We start from the raw sequence: 21,793 nt of genomic DNA, 5'->3' as shown, positions 1-21,793 counted from the left end.
CTGTCTTGGAACTGGAACAATAGTCACATAAATGGAGTGGCCACAGTGGCAGACTCAGAGGCTACACACGTGACCAATGGTGTGGACACCCATTTACCAAAGGTAATCTAGCTACTGCTGATTCTTGTTAGTACATCCGGGCCATGTTATAGCTTTGCGGGTCCTCTGCCCTTAAAATGCGTGCTTCTCGGTGCAGCTACTATGGAGGACAGTATGGAGGTGCCTTAAAAAACTAAAAATAGAGTTTCCATATGATCAAGCAATCCCACTCCTGGACATATATCCAGACAAAACTATCATTCAAAAAGATACATGCATCCCTGTGTTCATAGCAGCATTATTTACGATAGCCAAGACATGGAAGCAACCTAAGTGTCCATCAACAGATGAATGGAGAAAGAAGATGTGGTCTATATATACAATGGAATATTACTCAGCCATAAAAAGGAATGAAATAATGCCCTCTGCAGCAACATGGATGGACCTAGAGATTATCATGCTAAATGAAGTAAGTCAGACAGAGAAAGACGAATATCATGTGATATCACTTATATGTGGAATCTAAAAAAATCTAAAAACAAGGACCTACTGTATAGCCCAGGGAACTCTATTCAATATTCTGTAATAATCTAAATGGGAAAAGAATCTGAAAAAAGAATGGATATATGTATATGTATAACTGAACCACTTTGCTGCACACCTGAAACTAACACAACATTGTAAATCAACTATAGTCCAATATAAAATAAAAATTAAATTTAAAAAATTAATTTTGTTCATAGACAGTGAACTATTAGGTATGGAATTTGTGAAGTGTCAAAGAAATCTTTGACAACTCATAAAGGGACATGAAAACCATCCAGTTATCATCTCTTTTCCTCAAGGAGATATTCATTGCTTTAAGTTCAGGAAGGCAATAGCTGAAAGAGAAGATTGGGTCTCTATTACAGAAAGGCTTCAGAAAAAGTTTTGGATGTACAGTGGTGCATCTCCCCTTCAAGGGTCCTTCTCAAGATGATTTTCCAATTAATGTATGTTAGAACAGTGCTCACTCTATCATAAAGCAAATTTCCATATACTTGGTGTTATGAACTGAATGTTTGTGTCCCCTCAGAATTCATAGGTTGAAAGCCCTAAACCCCAATGTGAAGGTATTTGGAGGGGCCTTTGGAGGTAATTAGGGTTAGATGAGGTGATAAGGATGGGGCCCTCACAGTGGGACTAGTGCCCTTATAAGAAGCAACCAGAGAGCTAGCTTTCAATCTCTCTCTCTCTCTCTGCCATATGAGGACAAAGGAAGAAGACGGCCATCTGCAAACCAGGAAGTGGGCTCTTACCAGACACCAAATCTACCAGCACCTTGATCTTGGACTTCTCAGCCTCCCAAACTGTGAGACGTAAACGTTTGTTGTTTAAGACACTCAATCTATGATATTTTGTTATAGCAGCCCAAACTAAGATCCGTGGGTTTATTTGGGGGTACTCTATATAACAATAAGTCCCCTACATACTAACCTTCAAGTTGCGAACTTTCAGTTGCGAATGTGCTGTGTTCACATGTCCAATCACGTAAGTTAGTTCACGTGTCTGCCTGTTCACTCGATGCCAGCCCCTGGATGCCAGCTCTTGTACTGTACTATTGTACCTTTCAAGGTACTGTACTGTAAGATTAAAAATGTTTTCTTTATTTTTTGTGTTTGTTTTTTATGTATTATTTGTGTGAAAAGTATTATAAACCTATTACAGTACAGTACTATGTAGTCGATTGTGTTAGTTGGGTACCTAGGCTGAGTTTGTTGGACTTACAAACAAATTGGACTTAAGAATGCATTCTCGGAACAGAACTCGTTCGTATGTAGGGGACTTACTGTGTATTCTCTTGATATCTATCTCTACACCAATACTACACTATTGTATTTTACTATAGCCCTATCTGGTAAGACATGTCTTTCTAATGTGGTGTTTATTTTATCTAAAAGAGTATCTTATTTCTTTTCAACCCTTTGCTTTTCTTTGCACATAATTTATCTGTAGATAGTTTTGGGTTTTCCAAATAAGCAATTATATTATTTGCAATTAATGACAGTTTTATCTTTTCTTTCTATTGCTATGTTTTAAATTCTTTTTCCCTGTAGTACAGTATTGAATAGGAGCAGGGATAGTGGGTATCCCTGTTTTTCTTGATCTTAAAGGGAATAATTATATTATTTCGCCATCGTTTTTTATGTTTACTTTTGCTTTCTTATAGCTACCTCATATTGAGTTAAGAAATATTCTCTATATTCTTAAATTTATTTATTTTATTTATTTATTTTTGGCTACGTTGGGTCTTCATTACTGCACGTGGGCTTTCTCTAGTTGCGGCGAGCGGGGACTACTCTTGGTTGTGGTGCACAGGCTTCTCATTGCGGTGGCTTCTCCTGTTGTGGAACGCAGGCTCTAGGTGTGCAGGCTTCAGTAGTTGTGGCTCGCGGGCTCTAGAGCACAGGCTCAGTGGTTGCTCCGTGGCATGTGGGATCTTCCCAGACCAGGGATTGAACCCATGTCCCCTGCATTGGCAGGCAGATTCTTCACCACGGTGCCACCAGGGAAGTCCCTCTATATTCTGATTCTTCTAAAAGTTTTTATATTAATTAGGTGTTGACTTTTATGAAACTTTTTTCTGTGTCTATTAAGTGAATCATATGGTTTTCTCCTTTCATATGTCAGAATGTTAAATTATGTTAATCAGTTTTAATATTAAAATACTCTTGTATCCCTGAGCTATATGCAACATTTATTATTCTTATATGTTTAGAATACATAAGTATTGTTTTTAAATATATTGCTTGATTTGTGTCGTGATAAGGAAGATACATCACTTTCATCTCCTGTTTCAGGAAACATAATTGACTCATGGCCCTACTGTCATCCCTCTGGATTCACCACCACATTTGGGTCAAGGACACACTTCCCCTGGGATGCTCCCAAACCAGTGACTGAACGCGGTAAAGATTGTAGTACTGACCCATTCCTGTGGGACATGGGACTGTTCTAACCAGCCACTGACATGAGGAACTTCCATAGGCTTTGCTGAAACTTTCTTAAATCAACACTGCAGTCTGAGGCTACTCCTACAATTCCGTCCTTCCCTCTCACCTTTCACTGGTGTCAGACCTATACTGCAGCCTAAAGGCTCACCTGTCTCTTCCTATGTCTTCCCGTTCATACATCAAAATAAATCTCTTGTGCATCTAACTCCATCTTTTGCTGTTCAGAGAACCTCAGCCACACAAGTTGGTGTGCTGATGTTTTGTGAGGGTATTTGCATCTCTATCCGTGAAGAGCGTTGACCTGCCGTGTTCATCTCCTGCTGGGTCCTTGTCTCGTTTGGGGAGTAAGGTTATGCTTTCTTCATATAATGAGTTAGAAAAGGTTCTCTCATTTTTATGATTTGAAAATGTTTGTGATGATTTGGAATGTGTACATTACATATTTGGTGGAATTCAACTGTTGGGATATCTGTTCTTGATATTTTCTTTTTTTTTTTGGACATGGACCATTTTTTTTTTAACATCTTTATTGGGGTATAATTGCTTTACAATGGTGTGTTAGTTTCTGCTTTATAACAAAGTGAATCAGTTACACATACACATATGTTCCCATATCTCTTCCCTCTTGCGTCTCCCTCCCTCCCACCCTCCCTATCCCACCCCTCTAGGTGGTCACAAAGCACCGAGCCGATATCCCTGTGCCATGTGGCTGCTTCCCACTAGCTATCTACCTTACGTTTGGTAGTGTATATATGTCCATGCCTCTCTCTCGCCCTGTCACAGCTCACCCTTCCCCCTCCCCATATCCTCAAGTCCGTTCTCCAGTAGGTCTGTGTCTTTATTGCTGTCTTACCCCTAGGTTCTTCATGACATATTTTTTTCTTAAATTCCATATATATGTGTTAGCATACGGTATTTGTCTTTTTCTTTCTGACTTACTTCACTCTGTATGACAGACTCTAGGTCTATCCAACGTGGAACATTTTTAAAGACTTTACTGAATTTGTTACAATATTCCTTCCGTTTTATGTTTTGGTTTTCTGGCTGCGAAGCATGTGGCATCTTAGCTTCCTGACCAGGGATCGAACCCGCACCCCCTGTATTGGAAGGCAAAGTCTTAACCACTGGACTGCCGGGGGAGTCCCCTGTTCTTGATATTTTCTTTTAAGAAAGACTATTCAGGTTTTTTTTATAGTCTTAAGTCAGTTTTGATTGGGACTTTTGATTTCAGCCTCTGTGGCAATGTGTATTTTCCAAAGATGGCCACAACGTTCACTCTCATTCCCACATGCTCTTCTGTAATGTGACCTTGCCACTTCCACGTGGAGAGGTAGAGTCTAATTCTCCACCCTTGAATTTGGGTGGTCTCTGTGGCCGGTTTGACGGATGGAATGCAGTGGAAATTACGCTGTGTTATTTACAGACATAGCCCTTATCAAACCTGGATATTTCTGCTTCCTGCCTCTTAGCCGTGGGTCACACTGTAAGAAGTATAACTATCCTCAGACCACGCTGCGAGAAACCTAAGCCGTGGATTATGAGACAATATCTGGAACGTGAAAGAAGGCAAAGAACACTGAGGCAAGAGACTTAAGAATGAAGAAGTCATCTTCTTTGTCAAGTCCAGTGAAGGCTTCAGAGGACCCCAGCCTGAGCTACCGCCTGACAGCAACTGCATGAATGATCCCAAGTAAAGGCTCCCCAGCTGAGTCTGGTCAACCCACAGAATCATAAATTGTTGTTCTAAGCTGCTGAGTTTTATAATTGTATGGTTCATAGTGATAATTGATAACTGAATACCTGTGTACTCCATGAAAATAACTATAATAGCTGGAGCACACACACACGCGCGCGAGCAGACACAAACATGCACACAACTGTGCAATTATTTTGAGAGCAACCAGTACAGTCAAGAATGGAGATTAAGGGCTATATTCCTTCAGAGAAGCAAAGACTCCAAGGTGAAATCCACATTCGCTTGGTTTTTCCCATGAGGGCAGTTTCTAAATGGGGGAGAGAGCTCAACATAAAATGGTGTCTTCCTAGGCTAAGTTGACAGAGAAACATCCAAATTGTTGGCCATCTCCTATGCTGTATATGTTCAGTGTGAGACTCCAGGAAAGCCAGCAGAAAATAGTAGCGAGCAGACTAAAAGCTGAGCAGGCTAGAGTGTCTGCCGAAGTGGAAGGGCTTCGACAAATGCATCCAGGCCATAGCTGAGATCCAGAAATGTCCTATCCTGGGGCTAAGGAACACATTTGAAAGGTGAAGACCAGTACTAAGATAATGGAGTTAAAATAGACAAGACCTAACAAGAACTGTAACTAACCCTTACCAGGATCAAGGTGACCCACTGGTACTCAATTTGCCTGTAAAAAGAAAACTTTTCTTCCTTTTTAGAGAATGAAGACATTGCCCAGAGCCTAAACAAGCATTCATTTAAAATGTTCAGCATGCAGGAAAAAACTATGAAGTGTGCTAAAAAAAAAAAAGGACCCAATAATCAAAAACCAAAAGAGAAAACAGACACTATAAACAAATTCACACGTGATTCACATATTGACGTGAGCAGACAAAGACCTTTAAACAAACATTAAGAAATAATAGGGACTTCCCTGGTGGTCCAGCAGTAAAGAATCCGCCTTCCAACGCAGGGGACTTGGGTTTGATCCTGGGCCTGGGAACTAAAATCCCACATGCCACCAGGCAACTAGGCCCGCGCACCACAACTACTGAGCCCACATGCCTCAGATGAAAGCCTGCGTGCCACAGACTACAGAGCCCATGCACTCTGGAGCCCGTGCACCACAACTAGAGAGAGAAAAACCCGCACACCACAGCTAGAGAGAATCCCACATGCCGCAACTAGAGAGAAACCCGCGCACCACAACTAGAGAGAAGCTTGCGCGCTGCGACGAAAGATCTTGCATGCTGCAACAAAGATCCCGTGTACCTCAACTAAGAACCGACACAGCCAAAAAAATAATAAATTAATTAATTTAAAAAAATTAAAAATAAAATAAATATTTTTTTAAAAGAAATAATTACAATTAATGTGATAAAATACAGGAAAATATAGAGAGAATTTCACATTCTGGAGAGACAGAGGCCCATTATTGAATTCTGATCTTCGTCAGGACTAGAAGCCACGGTCTGAATGCCAAGGACAGAACAGGAACTTTCTCCACCTTAGGTCAGCCTGAGTAGAGCTGAATTGACCTGAAGTGACCTGTGTAGCCTCTTTGCAACATTTGGGAAGTAAGATGCCTCCAACACCTCATATACAACATCCCCTGTTTGCCTTAGTTCAGGCTGCTGTAACAGAATACCATGGACTGGGGGGCTTTAACAACAGAAATTTACTTCTCACAGTTCTGGAGGCTGGAAGTCCAAGATCAAGGCGCCAGCAGATCCGGTGTCCGCTGAGAGCCTGCTTCTCTTTGTAGGCTTCTCGTGGTATCCTCCCAGGGCAGAGAGCAGAGCAGAGGGAAAGCAATTTCTCTGTGTCTTTTTAAAGGGCACTAATCCCATTCATGAGGGCTGCACCTCCTAATGCCATCACATTGGGGGTTAGGGTTTCAACATATGAATTGGAGGGGGACACAAACGTTCAGTCCATAGCACTGTTCTTCCCCAACGAGACTGGTAGACTATGAACTCAGTAAAGGAGCAGACTGTGGTTGTCCAGCCAATACCCAGCACAGTGCCTGATACATACAGGGAACTCGAATGTTTAGACTGGTCTTCTTGGACCGCGGAAAATCTTCATCTGAGAGCAGCCTGTGACCCTCCCAGAACCTTCCATGGCTGTCTCCTCACCTCCTACCGTGCCCTAAAAGAAATACTTGCCTTACAGGGTAGCTGTGTAGAGAAAGTCTCCAGAGCATTTGTCTCAAAACTGTTCTCTACCTTGAGAGGGGAGTTAAGAAAACGGAGAAGTTGACCAGTCACGAATGGCCACAAACCTTTAAGCAGCGTATTAACCTTCAGTGACTTTGCCAACTTACGGCCTTTTGAAAATCTCCATCACAGACCTAGTTCAAGTACAGACAAGGAGAATGTTCTCCAAATGTTTAACTATGACTACTGTTGTGGGCTGAATTTGTGTCCCTTGCCCCCATGTCCCCCATACCCCCTTCCCACACCCGTGTGTTGAGTCTTAACTCAGAATGTGACTGTATTTGGAAATACATGGGGTCTTTAAAGAGGTGATTAAGGTACAATGAGGTCATTTGACCTAATCCAATATGACTGGTTTCCTTACAAGAAGAGATTACCTAAGGGGAGAGGCCTCAGGAGAAACCAACCCTGTCAGCACCTTGATTTTGGACTTCCAGCCTCCAGAGCTATGAGAAGATTAACTTCTGCTACTTAAACCACCCAGTCTGCGGTACTTTGTTATGGCAGCCCCAACGGATTTATAGAGACCCTTTGTTTAGTGAAGCCTGGTAGGTTGGGGAGAGAGCCGCCTTTGGGGCATAGGGTCTGCTTCAACCTTGTTTTCTTCAGGAAAAGACTAGGAGAAGCTGATGTCTTCTCACCCGTCCCCCATCACCACACACAGCTCCTCCTTTAGTCCCACAGCCTTGGAAAGGAGAGTTCCTTTCCCAGCGCTTTTGTCAGAAGAGGCTGGTCATGGGAAGGTGGACCTCACGATAGACACGCTGTAACTCAGTCAGACGTTTGTCTCTGTCACCAGCCACCTAGTCCATATATCACGACGGTGAGAGACCTTAGCAGGACTTAATTTTCACATTATTTCCACAGACTGCACCGTCCCCTTGGTAACTTTTCTGAGACTTCACACTCTATGCCATTGTTTTCTTCTCCCCATCCCCTACTTTTTTTTTTAATCTCTTTTAATCTGGGATTAATGTTGTACATAAAAGAACCAAGCATTTGGGCTTCCCTGGTGGCGCAGTGGTTGAGAGTCCGCCTGCAGATGCAGGGGACACGTGTTCGTGCCCCGGTCCGGGAAGATCCCACATGCCGCGGAGTGGCTGGGCCCGTGAGCCATGGCCGCTGAGCCTGCGCGTCCGGAGCCTGTGCTCTGCAACGGGAGAGGCCACAACAGTGAGAGGCCCGAGTAATGCAAAAAAATAAGTAAATAATGAAGGGTTATGTGCTTGAAGAAAACTAATATGGGGCCAGTGTCTTGATCTTCCTAAGCCAAAGGGAGGGTAGAGGTGAAGAGACAGGAGTCGTAGGACTGGGAGGCTGAGAGGAATGTGGTGAAAATGGCCAAAGAACAAAAAACAAACCCAAAAATCAAATAGAAGAAGTTTCTTCAGGGCCCAAGCCTCGGGATGGATGTTTGCTCTGGCAATACTGATTATGTAACTTAACACATCAGTGTTCAGATATGGGGGTGGAGTGAGGGTGGGGTGCAGGACCACTCAAGGAGTCTCAGCAGGAATGTCCTTTCCTATAAGATTATGCTAAGGGTAGGTACTCAGTGCTCTGCGGTGAACTAAATGGGAAGGAAATCCAAAAAAGGGGATATATGTATACATAGAGCTGATTCACTTTGCTGTGCAGCAGAAACTAACACAACATTGTAAAGCAACTAGACTCCAATTAATTAAAAAAAAAAGATTATGCTAAGGGTAGGATGACCAGATAGAAGCTGTTGTTCAAATTCGTACACCTGTGAGTCTGAAAGGGGGCATTATTAATAAGTAAGCATAAACCAATACCATCCTACGCAAACTGGGATGTAAATCACCCTGACTAGGGGTCACTTCCCTGGGCCAATTCTTTCTTTACTCATGTGGTACCCACAGTATCAAAAACGATGCAAATCACAACTAGTATTACTTAGCACAGTGTCTGGCATTTAGTTAAACGAAGTGTAAACCATCTTACTTTCCCCTGAGCAGCTCTACCGAGAGGTAGATGCAAACACTTACAAATTACAAGGAGGGACTTCCCTGGCGGTCCAGTGGTTAAGACTCTATGCTTCCACTGCAGGGGGCTCAGTTTCGATCCCTGGTCGGGGAACTAAGATCCCGGCTGCTGCGTGGCTCCCCCCCGCAAAAAAACACAAAAAACAAGGAATGCCTACCACATCATTCCTGGAGGAGAGGGAATCCTAGTAATACAGGAAATTGGGACTTAAGTCTAGGAACTTCTTACTCAAAGGAAATTTCCCTCCAGAACATGCATTGGGCCATTACAACTCTATTGCTTCCAGGCCATACCCTCCCTCTTTCATTTATTTGACTTTCTCTCTCTTCCTAAACTCTGCTCACATTGTGTGACCTATAGGAAGGTTTTCATGACCACAGCACTTCATTCTCATTGCTCCAGGTTTTGAAAGTTGATCAGAGACTAGCATCATTTTACCACGACTCACATGTGTTAATTTCACCTCCCAATGAACAGGTAAGGATTTTCCTTTATTTTGTGTCTAACATCACTCCCCCAAAGCACAATTCTTTAAAAATATCTGTAGGTGGATATATAGATTTAGATATCACATATAGGTATAGATACACACACAGAAAAGCAGGGTAGTTTCCCATGTTGGAACTAAATGAACTTGTCCCATTTCTCTGCATCTTGCTAATGGAAGATGCAGCCGTTATATCCTGGATGTTGCCCTTCACCTTAACCCCCGTAGTGGAGTTTGTGCCACGTATCTGCTGCACATACCAAAATGCAGTTTTCATTTTAGTCAGTTTTTTTAATTTTAGGAGGTCTGTTTGTTAGAACTGAAATCACACATGGACATGGACCCAGCTGGATTCATTTTATGAAAAGACCTATCATCATTTTGTCTACAAATTATATTATATAACATCTATTTATGAATTTTAAAAATAACTTAATTGAAAAGAAGCGAGGTCTATCTACAATGACCAAATTAAGAGCTACGCTTCAAGCATAAAGTTGAATTTCTCAAGTTAACCTAACCTTGATTTTGTGGGAATTTGACCAATAAGACCAAAAAATATTTAACCCAAACATATATTGTCATAAAATTTAGAGAATGGTTTAGATATCAAATAAGCAAGACACCAAAAGAGTTTTCCAAAGATTTATTGAAGCAGAAACAAGTTGGTCAGATACGTGATGGAAAAAAGCAGTTTTAATGGTATTCAAAAATACTTCTTAAAAAGTATTCTAGCACAAGGCGTCTTCGGTAAACTAGATTATGTTGTAAACTTTTTTCTAAATCTTTTACGAGTGTTGGTTCTCAAGAACTAGAGCTTATTCCTATTTCAAATCTATCTTGCACTCCTGAAAAAACTGCAGAAAGGCACTTGAAAGCTGTTTCTTTAAGATACGGATTTCTTTTTTATTCTCACTGGTAGTATTTTGCCGCATGGAGTACGTGCAGTTTTTATTCCAGGTCATCGTGATGCTGGGAAGTTTCGTTGATGACCTGTTGAGAAAAACAGAACTCAAATCAAATATAATACTACATACCAATGGTTAAATTACCCCATAAAGCATGTCAAAGAAAAATCCTAGCAAAGGCATATCACTTATTGTGAAAGTTGGAAGATCACGTTGGTTCTGCGTGACCAAGGGTCACAGCGAGCAGGGACAGATACATAGGTAAGACGTGCTTCACCTGTAGGCAAAATATGTATCTGATAGAATGTTATGACTTAAAAAAATAAACTTGAAAAATACTGTGTTTATGAAGAATAATGCTGTAATAATCATAGGCCGCAAAGTTTAAAAGCAATTAACACATATTAAAATGTACAGCAAGTACATTTTACGTGCAAGGGAAGATTACGATACATTTTGACCGTTTCTTTCCTGGCACAGAGAGGTAATGAGAAACTACTCGATCGTATGGCATGTCCTTGTATTACATCATGACAGGGTCTAGGAGTGTCCAGGGAAGGCCATTATGTCCAGGATCAAAACATTCCTGCTACTGAGGCAGTCTAATGAAACTAGTTTAGGAAGTAACTTACGGAAGCGGTACTCCTGTTTCAAATCAAGCACCAAAGGAAATCACTAATTTTAGACAAAGGCAGACTACTATCCCACCTTCACATCTAGGAGCCAAATAATTAGATGGCTGTGTGTAGTGCTGGAAGAGGTCGACCTGTTCTCTTTTTAGGAGGCACGAGTGAAACTGAAACCTCCCAAATTATCTAGCTGTATCTGAGATAGACTTAGTGATCTAAAAGTGTATCAATGCCTGTCTGAAATTACTCCCATTTTGATTTAAAGATACCAACCTGTCCATCTCTGGTTTCAACCGTCTTAATCAGAAGTGTCCTTTTTGAATGGGTGTCAACCAGAGGGAGTGAATCCAGATTGGTTTCTGAATAAAGAAAACAGGTCCAAAATGAGTAAAAATGAAACTTTTTAAAAGGCAAGAGATGATTTTGTCCAAAGAATTATGATTTTTTGTTCATGATTGTTTAAAGCACTATTCCCAAAATAATTCTAAAGACTATCACCTGTTTTAAAACCCAGAGGCTAACAACACTAGCATCAGGATGAGACGGACTACTTCAGTGTATACTCCCACAGGAGGGAAAAAAAATGGGATTTCACTTTAACTGGACGTAGAAAATGTAAGACAGTACTTGTTTGAAAATTTGCCTATCTTAGAGAATTTTCTCTTGTATGGCATTTTTCAAGTATCATTTTAAAAATGAGTGCTTTATAGACAGAATGGTTACAAGCTGCTAACATTTTTCATAGGGACTTCCCTGGCAGTCCAGTGGTTAGGACTCCGTACTTCCACTGCAGGGGGCCCGGGTCTGATCCCTGGTGGGGGAACTAAGATCCCACATGCTGCACAGTGCAGCCGAAAAAATAAAATATTTCATAAAGGAGAATCAAATGCTTACCCCTCAGGTTCAGGGAAGAAAAGTTTGGAAGAGGCAGAGCAATCCTAGAAAGAGTTTATGAAGAAAAACAGTAACCTTTTCGGAAAACAACAAGGAATACATTTATACACTTCGTATTTTCATCAAATAAGAAGATTCACAATCCACAGGTGAGGGATTTGCTTCAGAAGCATCTACCTATGATCGGTCTCATTAGTACATTTAAATATTTTACTCCAAGCATTTTCTCCAAGGGGCTGGAGGTGTGACAGAGTGACTCTCGGTTTTCACAGAATCAATCGTAGGTTGAAATCCCAGCTCAGATATTGATTAACTGACTAGGACAAAAGAACTCAGATCTCCAGATCTGAACGGAAGGTTCCTCATCTGTAAAAAGTGGTAAATAGCTACCTTGAAGCAAGGCTCTGAAGATGAAATGAGATGATGCATGGAAAGCAAGGGGCATAATACCTCACACAGGGCAGCTTGGCATTCACTCCCACGAGCCCCCCCGTTCCCCACCTGCTCTCCTCTCCTTCCAGCAGCTTCCTGTAGGTGGCAATCTCGATGTCGAGAGCCATCTTAACATTCAGCAGATCTTGGTATTCACGCAGGTGACGAGCCATCTCTTCCTTCATGTTCTGAATCTCGTCCTGCAGGCGGCCAATAGTGTCTTGGTAGTTAGCAGCTTCCACGGCAAAGTTCTCTTCCATTTCACGCATCTGGCGTTCCAGAGACTCGTTCTGCAGGAGAGATGAGAAAGGCTGTTTATTTCCCAGAAACAAACGAACAAACAGAGCTATCCCCCCAACCATTTCCAGACCATTTGCAATCCCTTTCCCTAGCAGCAAATGGGGAACGCTCCCATTTTCAGTGGAAAACACAAGTACCGAGTCCCCTTCCTAGTGGAAGCAATAATATAGGTAAACTAAAACCTTGGGATCTCCAAGTTCTTTTTGAAAATGTCTTGACAACTCATTTTAGTCTTTGGACTAAAATGTAAATTTTTCTCCCTTTGAGCAAAGTTTTCTTCCGATAGCACCCTGAGCTTGGCCACCTGAAACGGGTCCAAGCTGGTGATCGGCCCTCTCTTGCGCTGTGATACTCACGGTGCCTTTGAGGGCATCCACCTCGCAGGTGAGGGACTGCACCTGCCGACGGTACTCGTTCGACTCCTGCTTGGCCTGGCGCAGGGCATCGTTGTTGCGGTTAGCAGCCTCGGAGAGGTCAGCGAACTGTCAGGGAGGAAGCAGAAACCTGGGTCACCCACGTGCCTCGTCCACAAGTCCTCTGAGGTTCTACCTGGCCCGGATAATGGAGACGGCTTAAAGATGGCAGACAGACAAACACGTAAACAAGGCATGATACCAACCAACTTTTACACTCAAAGCTCAAATTGCAACGTGTTCAGGATACGCCTAATTTGTTTTGAAAACCAAAGGAAATGAGGTGGAAGGCCAATGTTGAGATTTCCAAGTAGAAATCCCCTGTTTCCCTCGTTTTCAAAGGGTGGAGGTCAAGGGCAAGAGGGTAACCTGGAAGTACGGTGACAGCGGGGCAGTGGCAAGGGCGTCTGCTATTCTAACGGAGGGGGTGTGAGTTGCGGGGAGGAGGCAGCAAGAGATAAAACTCGCGCAGGAGGAAAAGCCAGCTAAACGTGGCAGGGAAAAGGTACTCAGGAATCGCAGACAGGTACAGCGTTTTCAGAAAAGAATGCTTTTCTTCCGATCCGGCCACACTTGCTCGTTTCGCACCTTGGACTTGTACCATTCCTCAGCCTCCTGGAGGTTCTTGGCGGCCACGCTCTCGTACTGCTGGCGGACGTCACGCAGGGCAGCCGTGAGGTCGGGCTTGGAAACATCCATATCGATCTGGACGTGCTGTTCTTGAATCTGGGCCTGCAGCTCCTGGATTTCCTGAGGAAAGAAAAGAGAGAAGGTCAGCCGTGCCAAGTACGGGGGGCAGCTTCACCCACAGTGGTTCACACACTGTGACTCCTCTTACCTCATCGTGTAGTTTCTTCAAAAAGGCAATCTCTTCTTGCAAGGATTCCACTTTACGCTCCAGGTCCAGACGTGCCAATGAAGCATTGTCAACATCCTGTTTCCAAAAGAGAAAAGGCAGGGCATGAAGGAGGATGCTAACGTCTGTGGCCTAGCCCATGTATTCATTTCAAATGAACTATATGAACTTAGGTCTCTTTATTATAAAGAAGGGCACTGACGAATTTTATACCCTTCGAAGAAGTTTGTAAATCACCCCCATGCTACAGCATACTGTTTTTTTTTCTTCAGTAACAAATTTGAATTGCGGTCTGCTGAGTTGTACTCAGGGTGACCAGTAGACAATTTTAAAATAAATAAGTGTATGCCAACATGGCAGGCTGCGGTCAATCAATTATTATTGAATCCACATTATATCAGTGAAGTTTCTATTACTTTTTTAAATCTAGGAAATCAATGCCACAGCATTTTGGGGGGTTCACATCATGGAACAGTAGGATGATGGGAGTCCGTCAGGTTTCACAACTTCGTGTGTACGTGAGAACGTGCAGAACAGAAATTAGTGCTCCAGAAGTGTCAGCAGATAGTACGTAAGCTCTTTTATCCCCCCCTCTACTCAAACCTTTTGAAATTTATCCTTGGGGTCCCAAGCAAGTCATCTGGCACTCAAGCTACAAGGCTAGATTTATACTCCAATTCAGGATGCGCCCCGGCACAAGCGTAGCTCAGGCAAATAAGGAACAAGAAGTGTAACCCTGAACTGTATTTGCTTTGCTTCCTCTGGTAGATTTTTCTCCTGGAACTCCCCTATCTCATCCCACAAGGGTGTGGCCACATCTTTTTCACTTAGCTCTGTGTCAGTTTGGTTCCTCAGCTTGTTTCAGAATGACTGATCAAAATGCATACGGTGTTAACTGTATGTAAAATTTGTGCTGCTCTGGTCTCCTTCTCTGTTTCCACAATCTGTAAACTGCTACAACCCAAAGATTTAATTTCCCTTGAAGGGAATGTCGTGAGGATTTTTATACCTCTTATCTTGTAAGCAGTTATATTTGGAGTACAGTTTATAGCTTTACAGTCTTAAAATATTGACATGCTTCTATCACCTTCATGGAAAAATGAGTGAGGAGTAAGTGATAAAAAAAGATCAGCCTTGGAGAAAAAATTTCATTTTTGCTTGCTGTTAAACCCTACAAAAGATATACAAGATGATTTACTCTATAGAAAAGTTCAGTGTGTCACATTCTGCTTCTTCGAAGAGAATGTGAGGGGTTTTACCCCATCCCTAAATAGGGACAATTTATACTAATATTGTTTTACATGAGGTTGCTACTGGGGGTAGAAAACACTACAGACATGATGATCAGAAATGCCCCACGACTAAAATAAACTACTCATTGCTGTGTTTAATTTGGTAAATGTATTTCTGCCTCAAAATGTTATTCTAGACTGTTCGTCTGAAGGAGCTTTTATAGTCGTCCCAGTAAGTGTTCAGGAGAATGCAACTATGCTGGCGACTCTTCCTGCTTTGGGATTCCAATTTTAAGTTAAAAATCATTTAAGGCCATCTATCTTTGGAGCAAGAAAACCTTTTACTTAAAACCCCATTCTTCATTTTCAGGTTTATGCTTTATGGAGAGGACATGCTAAGGAATACAAAGGTTCAAAGAAGAAAGGCCTTTCCACATGTAAGGTATGACTGTAGCTTTAAGAAGTCTTCACATCACATACTTGGAGTCTGGGCCAGATATTAGATAACGGATGTTAGCAAATACTTGTGTCCAATTAGAACGGTGCTTGCATCATTACATAGTCAGTAAGAATGCAGCCTGTTGCAAAGCGTCTCTGGGAGCACAAAGACTCCTATTCTTTCCAGCCAGAACGGCCCCACTTGCCAGGATGTCTGTATCTACATTCCACAGTGAAGCCTGTAGAAACCATTAATACCTTTCAGCCAATAGTTGTGCATAGGGATACTGCTATCTAAGCTTAGGGCCACAGTAGAACTTGCAGCGAAGCGAAGAAAAGAAACTTGCTGGCTTAAGTCCAGTTAAACTAAGTTTCTTATCCTCCAATACATTTTACATTTGAAACTACAGGGCAGAACTGCGCTTTTGGGGGCCTTGTAAAAGGCAGCCAACTTGACTTTGGCAAACCGCCATCTAAATCAAACTGTAACTGTTCGAGATCAGAATATCAACGTGTTGCAAAAATGAAACGGAAAAAATGATTTGTTTGGAAAAAAAATCTTGAAACACAGTAAAAAGTTAAAGACTTCCCTTTATGTCCTAGAGAACGGTTTGATCATTCAAGGGTTTTTGTCCGGAGCAGCTCCGAACTGCGGTCTTTCTGCCACTCGGGGGCTTGGAGCGCAGACGTGAAGTTTGGCACGATTTATACTTGGGTTAAAGCAACTTTTAGAACTGCTCGTGGGGCGCGTGGGTGGGTGGCGTCCGGTGGCTGCGAGTGGGAACAGAATCTACAAACCTGTCTGAAAGACTGCAGGGTGCTCTCGGCTTCCTCCCTCTGAAGCATCTCCTCCTGCAACCTGAAACAGGCGCGCGTTAACCACAGGGGCACGGGGAAACCGCCAGGGGCGGGGCGACCACACCCAAACACCCGGCCGTGGCTGCCAGACCAGCGCTGCTGCGCCACCTCCGCGGGCAGCCAGCGACCGCGGCTTTTGGGGCTGCTGCCCTCGGCTAGTTTGAGCGGGGCCTTGGCCACCGCGTGGAAAGGCAATCACGGTTGCCACCACGACCTGCGAGACGACCGCCACCACCCCACCCCGGAGGAGACTCTGCAGTCTCTTTGTCTCGCTCCCTGCACGGCCCCGTGGCTGGCAGCCCGCCGTGGGAGGTGTGGGAAGGGGGGGCAGGAAACTTTCTCAAAGTTTGGGGAAGTCGCACGCATCGTTTGCAAGGGGCTTCGAGGACAGACAGAGCGGTAGTTTTAAGAAATCTGAAACTTTCTGAGACAGGCGTTCTTGGGCAAATGAGTGGGGCTAGAGAGGAAACGCTAACTTGCAAGATCTGGGTTCAGGGCGGGGCCGCGCCGCAGCAGTCACAGCCCTGCTCCCCCGCTGTCCCCCGGGCAGCCGCCGCCCGGGCCACATCCCCAAGGGCGTGGCGGCTCCGCTTCCCCTCTCCTTCCCTCCCGCGGCCCCGCGTGGGCGCCTCCTTACTTCTCCCGGAGACGCATGATGTCCTCGGACAGGTTGTCGCGCTCCACCTCGACGCGGGCTTTGTCGTTGGTGAGTTGGTCCACCTGCCGGCGCAGCTCTCGCATCTCCTCCTCGTAGAGGTCCCCCAGGCGCGACTTGCCCTGGCCCTTGAGCTGCTCGAGCTCGGCCAGCAGGATCTTGTTCTGCTGCTCCAGGAAGCGCACCTTGTCGATGTAGTTGGCGAAGCGGTCGTTCAGCTCCTGCAGCTCCACCTTCTCGTTGGTGCGGGTGTTCTTGAACTCGGTGTTGATGGCGTCGGCCAGCGAGAAGTCCACCGAGTCCTGCAGCAGGCGCACGCCGGGCACGCTGCTCCGCAGGCGCATGGCCGCGGAGCGCGTGGCGTACACGCCGCCCGGGGACGAGGCGTAGAGGCTGCGGCTGGTGCTGGGGCGCAGCGCGCTGCCCAGGCTGTAGGTGCGGGTGGCCGTGGTCACGTAGCTCCGGCTGGAGCTCGGCCGGCTCGCGGTGCCAGGGCCGCCGAACATCCTGCGGTAGGAGGACGAGGACACGGACCTGCTGGACATGACTGCAGAGGGCGGCGGTGGGCTGGGCGGCTGCGGTGGCGCGGGCTAGCTCCGGGAGGAGAGGCGCGCGAGGGCGCGGTGGGTGTGGGCAAAGGGAGCGCTGCTGAGTCTCTGGAGCGGAGAGCCCGGAGCGAGAGTGGCAGAGGACGGGACCCCGCCGAGGGCGCAGATTTTATAAGCCGGTTAGGAAGCAGGGTCCCCTCCCACTGCCATCCCGGAGGCAGAGTGCGCCAACCAATGGGGAAGGCTGGGCGGGGGGTTAGGGCGGGGGCGCCCTGGAGCCTTGCTCCTCCCCCGTCCTCCGCCCTGGGGACTGGGTACAGTCTCGGTTACTTCATGGCTGGGCTGGGGATTTCGGGGGCTTTCCTGATGGTGGCCCGGGCTCTGCTCACCTCTGGGTGCTGAAAAAGGCGGGGTCGCTCAGTGGTGGGGGGACCCGCCGGGGACTGGACCGGAGGGGTCCCGGGCACCGAGCCAGAGCGGCGCGGGAGGGGCGCGCAGCAACGGGGCTGCGGTCCGCAGGGAGCGGGTGGGTGGGGAGACCCGCGGGAAGAGGGGGAGTGCGGGTTCCAGCAGATCGGAAGGCGTGGACAAAGAAACAAAGAGGGTCTGGGATTGGAGCGCGAGGTGGGAGCGCGCACAGCCCGGGACGCAGGGCTCGAGCCCCCCGCGCAGCCTTGCGCACGGCTTGCTGCGGAAGGGGCGTCGGTCGGGCCCCATCTCTCTTCGCCCTCTAGTCTTGGAGAGCCCTCTCCGGGGACCTGACGGGCTGGGTCCGGCTTTGGGCGGCGGGAACTGCGAGGAAAGCCCGGGGGAGATGGGTGGGGTCGCTGAGTCACTGGCGGCGAGTCATTGCGCCGGGCCGTCCCGCCGAGGTCGAGGGCTGCTAGCGGTTCAGGGAAACCGTTAGACGAGATTGACCCAAGTCTCCCCGGGCGCGCGCGCGCGCGCGCATTTGTTGGAAGTTTTACGCAACTTCGAGCTGGGCCTGCGCTTTCTTGTGTGCAGTTCGCCTGCGTGGAGACTAGGACGCCCGTAAATTCTTAAGAACTCGCCAAAGTCTGTTGATTTTGCTCCAATGTGCAGACTTCTCTTTAGTAAGAAACTTCGGCCTGGCCTCTATAACCGCCAAACGCGGGTCTGCGGCATCACAAACGCACTCCGGGAAGGTTCTTCTTGCAAAGTTCCCTCCCACCCTTCCCTCCGGTCTCCTCTCGGCCTACCCCTGCCCCCATAAAACCACACCCGGCTTTTAACGTGATGTGGAAGTTTGGGGTGAAAGAGGAAACTCAGCGTCTGCAGTGGCAAAATCAAATTGTTCAATGGTTTTTCTGCTGTAGCGGAAGTCATTAAAGGTATAATCTGCATCAGTTATAGAATTAATTAGGTATTACTTTAAATGCTGAATTCGATGAATGAAAGGCAATTTTATACCTCAAATGATAATGTTTGAGGGAAGTAGATTTATGTGTTCGTTTTGTCTCAGCGATGGTGCTCACTGCAGGATTCTGGTGACTTGTCTGGGAAATGTCACTGGTCCCTTGGCCTGTTTTCCAGAAGAATTCTTGCAATTGGTCTCGGAGTGAGGGAGATAAAACTTGTCTACAGAGCAAAAAACTTTTGGTCTAGGGCACCAAAAGAGTGTTCAGATTCTCACACCAAAACCTTCCAGGTAAATCACTCAACAGGGTTTTTGTTGCGATATTAGTAACAGTGTGGTTACCCCCAAAGGGAGACGAAGAGAGCCAATCCAAGCCAGTCTTTTAGTGATATCTGTAGCAATGTAAAAATCAGAGGTTTGTGTTTTCTTTTGTATTTACAAGACCGAAGGAGTATTGAGAGGATTAGCCCCAAAACCACTGTAAAAATAAAAGCATCTTGATTCTATAGTGAATGGGGGTGGGAGGGTAAGGGGGAAGTAAAAATTCTTCCGCTTTTGTTTTGTGTTTTGGAAGGGGGGTGCTGGAAGTTACCTGGCATTTAAGAAAAGTAGTTTAGAACCAAATGAAGGGTTTATTCCAGCTTCTTTGTACAAGCCTCTTTTAGGCAATATTTTGTTTACTGCATTTCAGTTAGTTCTGGCAAATGGGGCTGCCAAGGTCGAAAACTGCAGGACCCCTTGCGGTACAGCTCCCCTGCTGTGGACTTCCTTAATTCTCTCCTTCCCTGGGAGGCTGCGGGTCCCTCCCGAGCATTCCTGGGGCGTGGTGCCCTGGCAGACCAGCTTATGCTCCATGTTACCGTCTTGCTCTCAGAGCGCCCTTTATTCAAGCCACTGCTCAACAAATGTCACCATTGTGAGTTTGCCTGGAACCCTTAGGAGGAGAAAAAGCCATCTCCCTCTGGGGGGAAGGGAGGGTGGACCTTACGCCCACCTAAAATGCTGATCCCAGGGCAACAAGCTGGTGCTGTCAGAGGACTCTTGCTGACTGACTCACTACGGAAAATGAGGGCAAGGCTCTGGTGCGGTGTGGCAGGGTGCCCTGTTGGTGACCACAGCAAATTCCTCAGGCCTGTGGCGACTTCCTCTGGGATGGATGCTGGCCCTCATCATCATCTGGGGGTATCCCTCCTCCTTTCTAACCTGTCCCCGATCTGTATTCTCAGGACTGTGATATGTTCACTTGCTGTCCTTCCTAGTCAGCCTAGGCTGCTATAACAAAATACCATAGACTGGAGGGCTTAAGCAACAAATGTTTATTTCTCCCAGCTCTTGAGGCAGGAAGTCCAAGATCAAGGTGCCAGCTGATTTGGTGTCTGATGAGGGTCTGCTTGCTGGTTTGCAGATGGCCACCTTCTTGCTGTGTCCGCACGTGGCAGAAGGAGTGCATGTTCTGGTCTCTTCCTTTTCTTATGAGGACACTAATCCCATCTTAGGGGCCCCACCCTCATGACCTCATCTAAATCTAATTACCTTCCTAAGACCCCACCTCTGAACAGCCGCAGATTAGGGCTACAACATATAAATTTTAGGGGTCACAAACATTCAATCTGTAATACTTGCTATACACCACGTGCACACACACACACACACACGCACACACACACGCACACACAGACACAGTATCCGATGTGTCCTTCCTATTAGAAATTGCCATAGCTTGGGGTGGACTGTAGAGTGTAGAAAAGCGAAGGTTACAAAAACACTATTACTCATTCATATAGAATGCATGAGATTTTGGAAAGAATTCATTTGATTCTGAGGTAAAGTATACACCAACCAGGACAGTGCCTCAACCAAGGAGGGCTAGTCATCGATGAAGGAAATCAATATGTCTGAACTAACATCCTTGAGCATGATAACTAATCCTTCTCTATCTGTGCCCCCATGTTCTTAGCTACCTTTTGGAAGTAAACAGTACGTAGACATAGATTTCTCGGTTTTCATATTTATTTTTTGATTGATGTGAAAACCTATTTCCAGAGTGTTTTCGAACGCTGGACCCTGAAGCATCTTCAAACACTGCCTACTGCAAGTTGTATATAAATAAGGACACAGTGGTACAGTGTGTAGGCCAGGCGTAAACATTACCAAATCTGAAGTACTAACAGTGATTTTGGAATTTGCAAGCTGTGGTCATGTCAGTTGAATCAGGCGATTTGAACTGACGGACCAGCCAGCCATGCGGAGAGGAGCTTAGTGGCCTGTGGAGGCTTTAGGAGAGCTGGTTGGCAGGAGGTCATGCCAAGAGGACAGCTTCTAGCTGGATCGCCTGGACGGAATGTCAGCAGTGAGAAGGTGGATAAAGTGAGAGGGTGAAAATCATGGCAAAATCTAAAGGGCATAGTATTAAAGATAATAATAATAATCAATAATAGAAGTGCTTTAACTTCTGTGTCTGCTGGAGGACAGGAAACTTGTATGTGTTTAGTTTAACCTAATGCTCTCCTAGCATCCTGCGGGATAGATGAGATCATCCATTTTAAACACTAGGCAACTAAGAAGCAGGCCAAAAACCTGCCCATGGTCATATAAGTAGCAGTGGAGGCAGGAAGGGTGGAAGCATTTGAATGGAGCCCTTTCTGATTCCAAATGCACGTTTCTTTTCTCTTTGTCTTGATAAAATTTTGCTTGCTATTAAGCAGTTTAATTCACAAATATCATTTAGGGGCATACTGTGTTTCAGGAGCTGCAGAGGGAGGATACCTTCCCGATGGTGTTGTGAAGGAGCAGATTCCTAAAGGAATTTGGGGATAGAATATCATG

General features: G+C 45.5%; 1 protein-coding gene across 2 annotated transcripts; it reads right to left on the bottom strand.

Moving 5' to 3' along the window:
- Positions 1-10,057: 10,057 nt before the first annotated feature.
- On the bottom strand, positions 10,058-17,735 carry VIM (vimentin). Of its 2 annotated transcripts, XM_004313415.3 has the most exons (9): positions 17,024-17,733; positions 16,327-16,387; positions 13,841-13,936; positions 13,591-13,752; positions 12,946-13,071; positions 12,359-12,579; positions 11,858-11,901; positions 11,237-11,322; positions 10,058-10,419 (listed from the first exon to the last, which is right to left on the bottom strand). In XM_004313415.3, the coding sequence occupies exons 1-9, from the start codon at positions 17,584-17,586 to the stop codon at positions 10,378-10,380; spliced, it is 1,401 nt and encodes a 466-aa protein (XP_004313463.1). In that variant the 5' UTR covers positions 17,587-17,733; the 3' UTR covers positions 10,058-10,377. The 2 variants fall into 2 exon arrangements, 1 of the variants encoding a protein (XP_004313463.1); XR_012330436.1 differs by lacking the exon at positions 11,858-11,901 and having other exon boundaries at positions 17,024-17,735.
- Between the last annotated feature and the right edge of the window lie 4,058 nt (positions 17,736-21,793).

Source organism: Tursiops truncatus, chromosome 2 (genome assembly GCF_011762595.2).
Source record: "Tursiops truncatus isolate mTurTru1 chromosome 2, mTurTru1.mat.Y, whole genome shotgun sequence".
NCBI lineage: Eukaryota > Metazoa > Chordata > Mammalia > Artiodactyla > Delphinidae > Tursiops > Tursiops truncatus.
Note: the sequence above shows the minus strand (reverse complement) of the source record. Positions and strands in the feature narration are given on the sequence as shown.